We start from the raw sequence: 13,025 nt of genomic DNA, 5'->3' as shown, positions 1-13,025 counted from the left end.
ATATAAAAAGTGAATATGAAATCATTCACTTTATACAAAACTTAATCAAGATCTAAATCTGACTTTTAAAATAAGACTTCTATTCCATAAATTAGAAAAGTGTCTACTATTTTTTTTTAGTTAGAAGAGGACGCATTTTAATTTTTGTGAAATTTTTTTTCTCCAGCCTCCAAACGGGTAAACATAATGCAGTCAGGTTTAGTGCGCGGTTTATAAACACGTTGTGTAGTAACATGATTGACTACTTTAAACATCTGGCAATAAATAGTTGTGGCTTCACTTATAACAGTAAAAAATATTCCTTCAGCTTTTACATACTATACTTTGAAACTGTCATTCCACTGCTGTCTTAAATTGTGACTTTTTCAAACAAGGTTCTAAATAAAACACACAATTAGACTTTACAATTTTTTTTCTGTAATTTTAACATGACGTACCCTTTCTGCCTGAAGAAAAAAAAAAAAGATAAAATGGGCTATCCAATGATGAACAAAATGTCCTGTTCTTTCTTTGGGTACCTATGTTTCGTAAGTGATCAAGTTAGCCAACTTGTTTTCAACTGGTTTTCCTTAGAGGTTATTTTTAATCTGTGGCTGAGCAGCTTTACATTTAGAAGAGGCAGAATTGACAATTTTAAGATCTAAATAAGAAGGCAATGTGAAACTTCCACAGTTGGACATGGCACTAAATTTTATCTCCTTTGTATCACCTGATTGTTTTTATAGTCAGTGTGAGTTTGTATTCTTGACAAGGATTGATGGGTTAAGTGTTACCATCATGATGTACTGTGTTATTTATATACAGCAGCCAAATTCTATCTTTCAGTCTGTCCTTTGCTGTCAACTGAAGAACTGAAATATTCTCTGAAAGAACAATTGACTGGGTTTCTAACTTTTGCATAATTGTAAATATACAGAATCTTAGAGCATAAAATTCAATAAACTATCAAAAGAAACAGAAGCAGCCAGGCGTCACTCTTCTGCTCTGCTGATGGTCTCTACACCTGTCTGATGAAACCACATGCCTGGATTGGTCCTCTATTTCTAGCACACATCCTGGCGTTTGCCTCTAAGCAGACAACTAGTTGGGTACTTGTCGTCACTATCAATTATTTTCAAACTCACCTGAGCCTTCAGTGTTTTCTGTCCATCTTTTACTCTGAGGCCCATTGATGATATTTTTTTCTGCACTCCCTACCATTCTGAGTAGTCCCTCTCTCCTAATCTTTAACATCATCTTTTTAGTAGCTGCTTCTCATTAGCATCAAAACACTCTGGGGTTTCTGCCATATTATTATTTCTTTTAAGAGAGGGAGGGTGGGGGAGGGTCAGAGGGAGAGGGAGAGAGAATCTCAAATAGGTTCCATGCCCAGCATGGAGCTGACTTGGGGCTCTATCTCACCACCCTGAGTTCTTGACCTGAGCCAAAATCAAGAGTCAGTTGCTTAACCAACTGAACCACCCAGGTGCCCCTAAGTTTCTGCCATTTTGAATACATTTCCAACCTCTGTCTCCCACCCGACATATATTTGGACAACATTTTATTTGGATACCACTGACTATATACCAGGCACTGATCTTTGGCACAGGGGAGAATTTCCTAAGTTGGAATAATTCTGAACTTCAGAGAGTTTACAGTGTAGAGAGTTTCCAAGTTTATATGGCTTCTAGACCATGTACCCAAACACTCTTCTCAGAAATTTTGTTTATATCCCCATGATTAAAAAAATCAACCCTGTGTTAATTTATCTACTTCTAGCCCAAACCTTTCTCCCCAGGTTCCAATGCATAATATCAAATTTGACTGAGTATCTCCAAGTGAATGTCTGTAGGCACTTCATTCCAAGCATTTCCAAAATGGAATCTCTCACCTCCTCTTACCACCATCCCCAGACTTGCTCCTTCAACCATGTTTTCCAACAAAATGAAAGGCAGACATTTTTTTTTGAATTTTGATAGGTGAGTTCATTTTTTAGTTCTCTTTCCTTTCCACCATTAGACCCATAAATTTTGTCTCTCAATATATCTTTTGGAATCCACTTCTCTTCATTTCTGTGGTTAGAATTCTAATCCAAGCCAGCAATCCCTTGTGCCAGAGTAACATTTGCCACTTGCTAACTGATCTGTCACCCTTAAATTTTGCCTCCTTGTAATCCATTCTCCACACTACAGGTAAGGTGAGTTATCTGAAGTCCAAATCATGTCAGCCCTTCTGCTTAGTACCCTTAAATGGCTGTCCTTTCTGCTCAGGAATGCCCAGACTCTTTTTGAGTGTCTTAAAGACACTGTATATCTTGGACACTCTGTATTCTTCAGCCTTGCCTCATGCCATTTCTGTTCACTCATCTCTGCAGTCAAATTAAGTTTTTCTTCCTGTTTTTTAAACACATGCTCTGCCTCTGCTCCCTGCATCCATGCATACTTTTCCCTCTGCTTCCAGTCTTTTATCCCATGTTACTGCCTAGCTGGGTTCCACCTGTTCTCTGGCCTTGAACTGGAGATCACTTGCTTCTGGGAAGTCTTCCTAAATCACATTTCTGAGTTTGGTGCTCCCTTTTTGTGCTCCCTTGGCACCCACAGTTTTCTTTTTCATAGACCCAACATGCATACCTAACTTAACTACCTGTCAAGTTATTTGTGTCTTTCCTTAAACTCTAGAGAACAGGTCATTGTCTATCAGAAGCCCCAAAGTATGTGCAGTAATTACCATTTTTAATGGAGCATAGAAGGGTTTCAGTAAATATTAATTGAATGACTAGATGTATATTTTCATAGGTAGAAATAATATAGTGGACAGTACTTGAGAATTCTGTATGGTTCAATTTTCTGGTAATTTATAAAGTTTCAGCTAATTATTTGATAGGATTTCAATACGTGTAAGTATTAACTAGTATCTATTCTAATTTCCCTAACATACTGTATACCTTTTTTTTCAATTGCCAATTCTAGCTTCCTGTAAATGATTTTTTTCATAATCATAGTATACCAACAAAGAAAGCTAGTTAGATGTTTTTCTTCATTTGCCTTCCTCTCAAATGAAAGCAGAAAAGTACAAACTTTCTTCTTTCCATCTTTCCTCCTCCTTTCTGTTCTTTCTTTCCTTCCTCACTTTATGTTATTTCTTTTTCTTCTTCTTCAATAAACTGAAATCTTTGGATGAGTTCTCAAAAAACGTGGAGGGCTGGGTTGCACCCTCAGTCATTCTGATTTAATTGGACTGGGCATCAGGAATTTGAAAAGCTCCCCAGAGATTGTAATATATAGCAAAGTTTGAGAACCACTGGGTTAGATCATTTCTGATGTCCCTTTCAATTCTAAAAACTCTAGATTTTGTTATTTTAAGGGACTCTCCAGAGTGTTTTAAAACACAAAATATGCCCAGATTTTCTTTCAAAATTTAGAGCTCCAAAAACTTTTGTCTTTTCATGAAGTCAGCCTTGATGGAAGCTGTGTTAAAGGATGCAAAATTCACGTTGTCATTACTCAACAATTTTTGCTAATTTTCTTCTAATTCTCTTCGATATTCCTTTAGCATTTAAACATTATCTAAAAAGAGAAATGTCTTTAGAAATAGTGTGATAAACCACTGGCTATCAGCTGAGAGATAATGCGCTTTAAGTTAGCCTTAGTGTGGCTCAGAGTCAAAGAAGTTCCTTCATTTAGTCATTAGATTTGTGTCTTTCATAGCTGAATATGGTCATTTGGGGGCCCTGTGGCCACCAGTGTGTAGAATTAGATGGTCTTTTATTGCACATACGTTCAGTGATTTTCCAGTAGAGTGGCAGATCTTATCAATGCAGACAGATTTATTCTTATTGGCATTTTAATTTCTTTCCTTCTCTCTTCCTCTTAATTGAAGTAATGGTCTGAAATATCGATTAGAATTTATTTTGAAAGTACATATGAAGGTAACAAACTGATCAAACCTTTTTAACTAATTTTTTTTAATTTAAACTGCCTATACTCCTAAGCTTTAGTTTATGAAAGAAGGCTTTAAAATAAAACTCTGTGCATCACACTCGTTAGAACATACAACAAATGAAATTTCAATATTCAACACAAGTGGTCTCTCGGGAAGTCCCAAAGTAAATTGAGAGGCCTGTTGTTGATTCAAAAAGTGACATTTATTTTGTTGTGCACAATTTCACCGACAGTAAGTCATAAGGGTGCTAACATTTTCTGTGAGTTTTACCAGGTCGAGTATGCAAATTCTCATGAAATTTATTTCATTTTAACTAGAGTTATTGCTCACTTGTAGACTATAATTGGCTCATTTTGCCAAGTACTCTGTTTACAGATTGGTAAAAATTCCAATTTGTGCAGTTGAAGACAAAGCTTTTATTTTCTTTCAGTTTGTAAATGAAATGATAGAAGTATAGCTACCAAGTTATGGCAGGGTGATAAACTGAAGATTAGTTGTAATTCACAGGCCAGAGTGTCATAGTTGTGAAACATGACTTTACATGGCCACTGCATTTTACTTTCCCACATATGAATAGGTATGGCAGTATTCTTCCAATTTAGTGTGGGGAGATACTGAAGAAATGAAATAATATTTTGTGTTAGTGAAGTAACATATTTGAGTGATATGTTACCATTTTTTTTTTTGTTTTTAATTTTACACTGGTATACAGATTTCTTCTGCAGAAACAGAGAGAGAGCAGGGTGACTTCTAGCATTGATAAAGGAACATAGAAAATGGAGAGGCGTGCACTCATCCAAATAAATTATAGGTATATTTACATTACCATGTAGATACCTGAATACATTAGCAGTACTATTTAGATATATTAATATGTGAAAAATATCAATATACAAATACATCAGAGTATTAGCATGTAAATACAATAATATATTTTCATGAGATATTTGGTAAATGTTAAGAATAGGCTTGGCAGAAATGCCCTTGATTATCATGAGGACAAACAGTCAAATGTGGGGCTTTAAATTATAAATTGATTGCTACTAAAATTGTGTTGCTGACAAAAAGTATTTAGTGACATCTTGTTACCCTGTCCCAAATGCATTGGCCTCTTTTCCATTTCTTGAATTCATTACTCTTGCTTATCAGTAGGACCGTGCATTTGCTATCCCGCTGCCTGAAAGACTTCCTTAGGTTTTAACATGACTGGCACTGTTCATCTCTTGGTTTTTGGCTCCAATGACACCTCCTCAGAGAAGCATTTCTTGATGTTTATTTAAGTAACCAGTTCTTTTTACTGCCTTTCTCACCACTTTGTTCTCTTGTACCCCCCCTCTCTATGGCTTTTATTATAGTGACCAATACCTTGCTTACTTGTTTGTTAGTTTTTCGTTATGCATCCCCTCCACTACAATAGAATCTCTAAGGGTGCTGGAATCTTATGTGTCATCTTCTAGGCTATATTCCCAGCCTCTCCTGTGCTTCTGGGAGTATCAGTACATGATAGATGAATCAGTGATTCGCTGATCTGTGAACTGGAGAAGGGCACGAACATATAAAGAAAAGAGGATGTGTAAATATCTGAGAATTTAAACACTGATGAGAAAAACTAGCTTTTCTTTTCACCTGATGTCCAGAATATGGCCAACAAAGGATTTTCTCCTTTCCTTGGCATTAGAAGTTGCATGGTTGTGTATTGACCTCACAGGAAAAATAAAATGCAAACAACCACAATCATGAAGAGATTTTAGGTTTTTAGAAGGTTTTAGATTGTCTTCTGCCGTGCTACACACTGTACTATAGATGCCTATCTACTTTGCTATCTAGGCTAAATGATCATGGATTGCAAATTTATAATGAGATGAAATAAGACAATCCCTGAGTCACCTTGAACAGGTGACTAGCAACAGGTGGTGGGCCAGTGAGAAGAATGAGATGGACATTGGATTCAGACAGGATAGTCCCACTCCAAGCAGAACCCTGGAGAATGGGAGAAAGACCAGGCAAACAGGAAGTTAAATTTAGTCTGCAATGATTTCTTGCCCCTGGGAAAAATAATTGCTTCATTCTATTGCCAAAAGACAAATTGGCATCCGCTTAATTTGCCTGAGTCTGCCATAAACTGCAGATGGAATCATAAAACATAGTTAGATTCAAATTAAACACATCTGTCCTAATCTAAAGCAGGTGAGGCCAACCAGCCAAGAAACATCAAGGTATAATGGTGCACACAGATTATAATATGCAGAGGTATATTTTAGGGGCCTGCTGACAGTGGAATAAAGAACCATGAAATTGTATATTGTCCTATTCTCCTATATTGAGCCTGTCTTCTTGTACTGGCTGCCATCTTATTTTTAAAGGACTCTACCAACACATCCATTGGGGAATGAATGAACAGACAAAAAGCACTGATTTGAGGTCCAGGAATCTGTTGCATTTTAATCAGGATTCTTACCTGAACTGATGCTTTCTCGGGTTAATTGAAATGACAGGGAATCAGAAATCCCTACAGTGCATTTTAATTAGACTTGATTTGCCAGCTAGAGGATTTGTTTCTGCTTAAAGCATCAGGCTTCATCTGTACAACCCATTGAAATAATGGGTAAGTAGAGAGGATGGCAGGCTCAGATACGATGGTTTGGAGCAAGATAAAAATGTAATTCATCCTAACCAGGACAATGGTGAGAGTGAGGGGACTGTAGCATCCGCCGGAAGGGCACTGCTGCAGTATCCCTTCAAGGAAATAAACGGTCCAGCTGCAAGGAATGGAGTTAGCCTTCAGAGGCCTTCTGCAGCACTTCCAGGATCCCCCCTGGAGCATTTGAATGTCACTGTGCCTTCAACCCGTGACTGAACATGGCAAGGATACCCATGCCTGGTCATTTCTGCCCTTGGAGGATTCCTCTAAAGAGTCATCTTTCATTTCTCCTGGGTTGGCTAAGACTTTGTCAAATTTGCATTGCAAACTGAGGCTCACTTGCTCCATTCTCCTTCGTCCCCACGACCACCGGCCCCCATTTCTTTTCTCAGGTGTCAGACCTGCATCCCAGAATGAAGGCTTTTCCTGCCAATTACTGCTTTCTCCTCGTTTATCTTTCACAGACATTTGTTCTTCATAAATTTGTTGCACCCTTAACTTTGTCTTAGCCTTTACTTCATGAAGAACCCATCTGACACCCGGGTACATTTCATAGTTAGATGTGGGGAAGCAGATTTAAAGCATGGTCTACAATAACCCTAATTATGTTTGATGGGCTTCTGTTGTCTACCATCTGCTTTATTCAAGGCCAAAATTTTGTTTTCTGCTGACATTGTCCATCTAACACTGGTACATGTGGGGACCTTTATTAATCTCGGGCAGACCTTGACATACTAAGTCACTGAGTAAATGAACTGAAGTGTAAAAAGGGCCTAGCACTAATTTCCTTTTTTTTCCCCCCTTCTGTTTCAAAGACTCTTCCTTATTTTTTCTCACTTATTTGTTGGTTTGCCCAAGGACCTCTTCTCTTCTTTTCTTTTCTATTTCCTGGTACCCTCTTCTGCCCTTCTTTTAAAGACTCACTGAAATAGTTTTCACATCTCTACTTAGCAATCCATGTTGTAGCAAAATCTTTCCATTTCTGTATATGTCTGTTCAGTAGCTTTAATGGGACATTTTCATTTTGGATGTCCCACAGACTTTTTAGACAAAGTAACTCCTTTCAAATTAAATCCATTAAATTTCCTTATGAAAGATGGCCACTCAGTCATACAGGCCGGAGCTCTAGATATCAACCCAGATTTCTTGTTCTCCTTCAACCCCCACATCAATTTGGTCACAGTGTTATCTTGATTCTACTTCGTATATTTTGGTCAAATCTATTACCTATTTCTTACCTTTCAAAAGACACTGAGTAAGGATCAAAAAGGGGGATAACATATAAGACAAATTTTCACAAGTGTACAATGTATTAGAAATAATCCATGGTCTAGCCCTACTAAATTCTATGATATTCCCAAAAGATATTCATTCTTTCATTTATTCACTTATTTCATGACTGTCTTTTCTAATAGCCATCCCACTGCTAATGTAGTATTTTTACCTATGCTATTAATATAGCTAATTACTTGCTTTAAAAATGTGAAAAATCTTAACCTCCATTTTTATTTTTCTAAAGTCTTAAAGTCATTAGTCTAGAAAAAAGAGAAAATAATTCATGGAACAGCAGAATAAAGTTTCTAAGAAATACAAAATAGTAGGAAGTTGGGGCACAGATACTTTTGTAAATGTGAAAAACCTCCTTCTGTTTTAATCTAGGCAGTGGCACTTTCCCCTGTAAAGCTTACTTAAAAATTCTGTGGACTTTTCTGAATCTGATTTATATCCTCTCTGTGCAATAAAACCACACCCATGACTTTGTCTGAAGCCTGCTTTTCACTCAAAACTTAATCAGTGCTGCTTTGGGTGTGTCAAGCTGTTTAGACAATACCTTTAAGAATTCTAGGGTGCCTGGGTGCCTCAGTGGGTTAAGCCTCTGCCTTTGGCTCAGGTCATGATGTCGGGGTCATGGGATGGAGCACCCCCCCCCAGTTCAGCTCTCTGCTCAGCAGGGAGCCTGCTTCCCTTCCTCTCTCTCTGCCTGTCTCTCTGCCTACTTGTGATCTCTGTCTGTCAAATAAATAAATAAAATCTTAAAAAAAAAAAAAAAAAAAAGAATTCCAGAGGCTCTTTTATTTAGCCTAGAGGGACTTTCAGGCTGTAGTTGAATTATTTGAAATATTTTCATAAGGACCTTCTAGCATATCCTTAATTTGATGTTTATGTTGAGGCCATGTCTTTCTGACAAAGCTCTGGATTTGCTCTTTCACTGGTTTGAGAGGCTGGGATTGAAACATAGTTTTTGTTGTTATTGGTTGGTTGGTTATATCAAATCCTGTTCTCTGTATTCCTTTACTTTCAAGCTCATCAGTTCTTTATTTATCACATCTCTTTCTTGTAGTACCTTATCAATGCAGCTATTAAGAGACAATTAACAGTTTGACATTCTGCCTGGAAATTTCATTACTGATATATAAAAGATCATTAGGTGTATTTTCTGTCACTACACTTTTCTCAGCTGCTTTTCTCTACATAATATGGGATAGCCTCACATTTTTCTAGCCTCCTGTAGTCATTCATTCAGTGCCTTTCCAGATTCCACCAGTACCATCTACCACCTGGTACCAAAGCTGAAGCCACATATTATAGGTTTTTGTTATGGCTTATTTGTGTGTGTGTGTGTGTGTGTGTGTGTGTGTGGTTTTTTTTTTTTTTTAATTTTTATTTTTTATTTCTTTTCAGTGTAGCAGTATTCATTGTTTTTTGCACCACACCCAGTTGTTATGGCTTATTTACAACTTATTTCTCTGTGGCAGTTTCCTTCTTACTCTTCCATGTTTCTCTCACCTCTCTTAAGCAAGCTAGCCTGAATTTATTCACATGGCCTTGTCAGGGTTCCAAGAAGTAGAAATATTCAAATTCCTTATCACACCTCTGCTGTCTTCAAGTCCGCTAATGTCCTTTGGCCAAAGCAAGTCACAGGGACAAGCCCAGATTCTAGGGATCCAGAAATAAACCTCACTCCTTTAATGAGAGAAATTGCAGAGTTACAGAGTTAAGTGTGTGGACTTAGAAAGTTTTTTTTTTTTAATTGGAGTAATTAATAAATCAGTCTAGCAGAGATATTTCTGTTAATCTTTAACAAATCAGACAATATTTTATTTACATGTAATGAAGGAACCCCAGACTGAGTTAATTAACTTTTAGTATGTTATTCAGTATGCAATGTTTGAATTAGAAAATTTAATTTTATGTTAAATACCATCTCTCTGAAAAGCACATGGATTCAAATGGGTCTTGCATACCTTTTCTGTAAATCTGAAAAGTATGATGACTTTACCAAAGGAAGATGGCATATGAAATTGTATATTTTGGTGCCTAAGACAAATGAAAATTCATTATCTGTTTCTTTATTTCTCAGGTGATATTTGTGATCCCAATCCATGTGAAAATGGAGGTGTTTGTTTGTCAGGATTATCTGACAATTCCTTTTCCTGTGAGTGTCCAGATGGCTTCACAGATCCCAACTGTTCTAGTGTTGTGGAGGTTGGTAAGTGCAAGATTTAAGCATTTCAGTAGTTATCCTCTTTGTTTGCATGAATGACTGACAAATTTGGTGTGGTGCAGTATGGGTATTCTATACAAGATTGCTGTATGCTGTGAATCAGTTTACTCTTCTGTAGTACTCTCAATTTTATAATATCTATTTTATAATTGAATTATATTTGTATTAGTGATATTCTCAAATAATTTAAAACTGTTTTAGTGAGTAACACTATACTTCAAAGTCACTACAAGTATTACTTGAATATAGTAAATTTTTTAATTTCTCTAACATTGACATATTAGATATTTAAAATTTCATTCTCACTGAAAAATAATTCCCAATTCAATCTATTTAAATTAGCCACTCTAAATAAAATAGGACTTATTTTAGTGATTGATAATATCAGTATTTTGTAGCTCTTCTAACCATTACTTTTCTAACACTATAAATAAATGAAAGATGATGTTTCAGCTGCATTGTTCTTCAGAGTCTTCTCAAAAACTTTGATTTGCAAATATTTAGTCATTGATCATATTTCAAAAATTTTTTTCATCTGTGAAGTACTTCATTGGCATGCATAGTTATGGATTCAGGGTAACTTCCATAATTTCCAAATTGTTCCCATTAAGGAAAGAGCTGTACTTCAAATAACTTAGCACTGTGTAAATTTGTATAGAGATTTTTCTCTCTGATTAAAGGTAATATTGATGATTAAGTTTGAAAAAATTTATTTTTTCACATCAGTACCAAGAAAAATAAATAGTGGACTATATCTGTTCAATATAGGAAAACTAAACACGTTTTGGGTTAAATTTCTGTGAACCAGAATAAACCTTGGAAAACTCAGAGGTTTAGATGGCTTTTGAAAAATAGTTTTGAAGAAGAGAAGTAATAGTGTCTGTATTAAGGGACCAGTTTGTTACTCATCACTGTATAATGCACCTAACCTAGTACCTTTATGCATACTGGAAGCCCAATAACTATTGATTAAATGAAGGAAAGAATAATTAAATAAAACTATTAACTTGCCATTTTGACCACTAGTTATTGGATTTTATTGTGCTCTATTTGTTAAATGTGTTTTCTTGTATTTTTATATGACATTATTAAGAATGTATTATTTCTGAAACAATTATATTATTACAGAATGGTACTTAGTTCATTTAATTCATTTCAAATATAATTCTCTTCTAAGGCTTTTATTAACTCACTGCTAGTGTAGGGGGTTTGATACAGTGCCATTGAAATAAAACTGTTGTAACCACTTTGACCCACTCTCCAAATATGTACGGTCAGTTTCAGCATTTAATATGGAACCATATCCTCAGGAAAGTCTATATCTCTAAAGAAAATTATAATCATAAATATTCCTAACAGGAATAGATGAATAGAATAAAACTTTAGTGTTGTATTTTAAGCCTGCTAACCCTAAACAGATGGTGCCTTACATTTGTAGTATATAATGTTCTTGTTGCTATTTTCTAAGAGCCAAATCTGGAATTAAAGAGGCAAATGTCTTCAAATAATTTAAAAATCAGTATCTTCATAGATTTTTTAAGTAAATACTTGAATTCTTTGGTCCATATTTTTAAATTAATTCAATTTTTATCATTTTATCAGAAAAATGAGACTATGGGCAACAATACTTTAAAAACTAAATATGTAATTCAAATGAGACTGGGAAATCAAATGGTTATAGAATTGAGTTTTCCTCAGATTCATTATTGTATATTCTTAAAATACCTATGATATTCAGAAATAAGGTAGTTATAGTATATTATCTTAAGCTATATTTTTTATTATATGTTTTAAGCCACCTCATTCTTCCCTAGCATATATTTAAGAGTTCCCCCTAAAAGGGATATATTTCTTATAAGAACTCTTAAATATATGCTAGGGAAGAATGAGGTGGCTTAAAACATATAATAAAAAATATAGCTTAAGATAATATACTATAACTACCTTATTTCTGAATATCATAAGTATTTTAAGAATATACAATAATGAATCTGAGGAAAACTTAATTCTATTCCTTTTATATTTGCTTTGTCATTTAGCATAGCATATTAGTTACACCAATTCTAATTTAATGTCTTGCTCTTATAACATTAAAATAATAGGGAACAAGTACCCTAAAAGTTTAAAAATGTCCATAGCTTCTTAAAAATAACTTTGCTATATTGTAAAATATTTTTTTTTTAAGGTGAGAAAATAAGGGGAACTCAAACACAATTGTCAGGTTAGATACCTCTTTAGGACAGACATATATTACCTTTCTTGCCTTTCTACTACTTCTTTCTCAACTCCATATTTTCTTGCATATAATAAGGGGATACTGAATATTTGTTAAATAAAAACATTTAGTAACAATGCTTTTAATAGCTAGCCTGAGTTATTTTTTTCATATTTTTAAAACTACTTATTGGAACAAAATATATGAAGCATTAGATCATTAAAGACCATCCTGCAGTTTTAGTTTGAAAAAAATCTGTTACTTTGATGGCATACTTCTGTTGTCCTTTCAATACCTTTAGGTAGCACCAGTGCAGAGAACAGTGTACTAGAGTGTACTAGAGTGTACTGGAATTTTATACAATCCCCACTCGAAAAAGCTGTAGGTATTTTAATGTAATATCTTAAAAGACAGAAGATTTTAGTTGTTGCCATTGAGGATTTTTACTTACACATTAATCACCCCAAAGATGGTGATGTGGCCAAGCTTTATTCTAACCTTTAAGCCATATAAATTTTGTAATCATATGAATTCTAAATCTCCTTATTCTTAATTTCCAAAGGAAAGAAAATCTTTTCTATATTTGCTTAGAAGAAATTTTGTTGTGATCCTAATACTTAAAATTATTTTTACTCTGTTTATTCTGTAATCAAACAGATACTCTTCATTGTAGTACATCTAGAAAGGAGAATTTCGAATATACACTCTTCTTAGAGATAAAAATCCCTTCTTTTTTTTTTTTA

The 13,025-nt window shown here is 35.0% G+C and overlaps 1 protein-coding gene across 2 annotated transcripts in view; it reads left to right on the top strand.

Annotated features, from left to right (window-relative positions):
- LOC111148314 (EGF like repeats and discoidin domains 3) overlaps window positions 1-13,025 on the top strand; it is a 415,586-nt gene that overhangs the window by 110,135 nt on the left and 292,426 nt on the right. For both annotated transcript variants that reach the window (XM_022504814.1, XM_022504815.1), the window contains exon 2: window positions 9,924-10,052. In XM_022504814.1, the coding sequence (XP_022360522.1) occupies window positions 9,924-10,052 (129 nt within the window). The remainder of the gene's footprint in view (window positions 1-9,923; window positions 10,053-13,025) is intronic.

Source organism: Enhydra lutris, unplaced genomic scaffold, assembly GCF_002288905.1.
Source record: "Enhydra lutris kenyoni isolate GAN:26980312 unplaced genomic scaffold, ASM228890v2 scaffoldscaffold19, whole genome shotgun sequence".
Lineage (NCBI taxonomy): Eukaryota > Metazoa > Chordata > Mammalia > Carnivora > Mustelidae > Enhydra > Enhydra lutris.
This window is presented reverse-complemented; position numbering and strand designations above follow the sequence as displayed.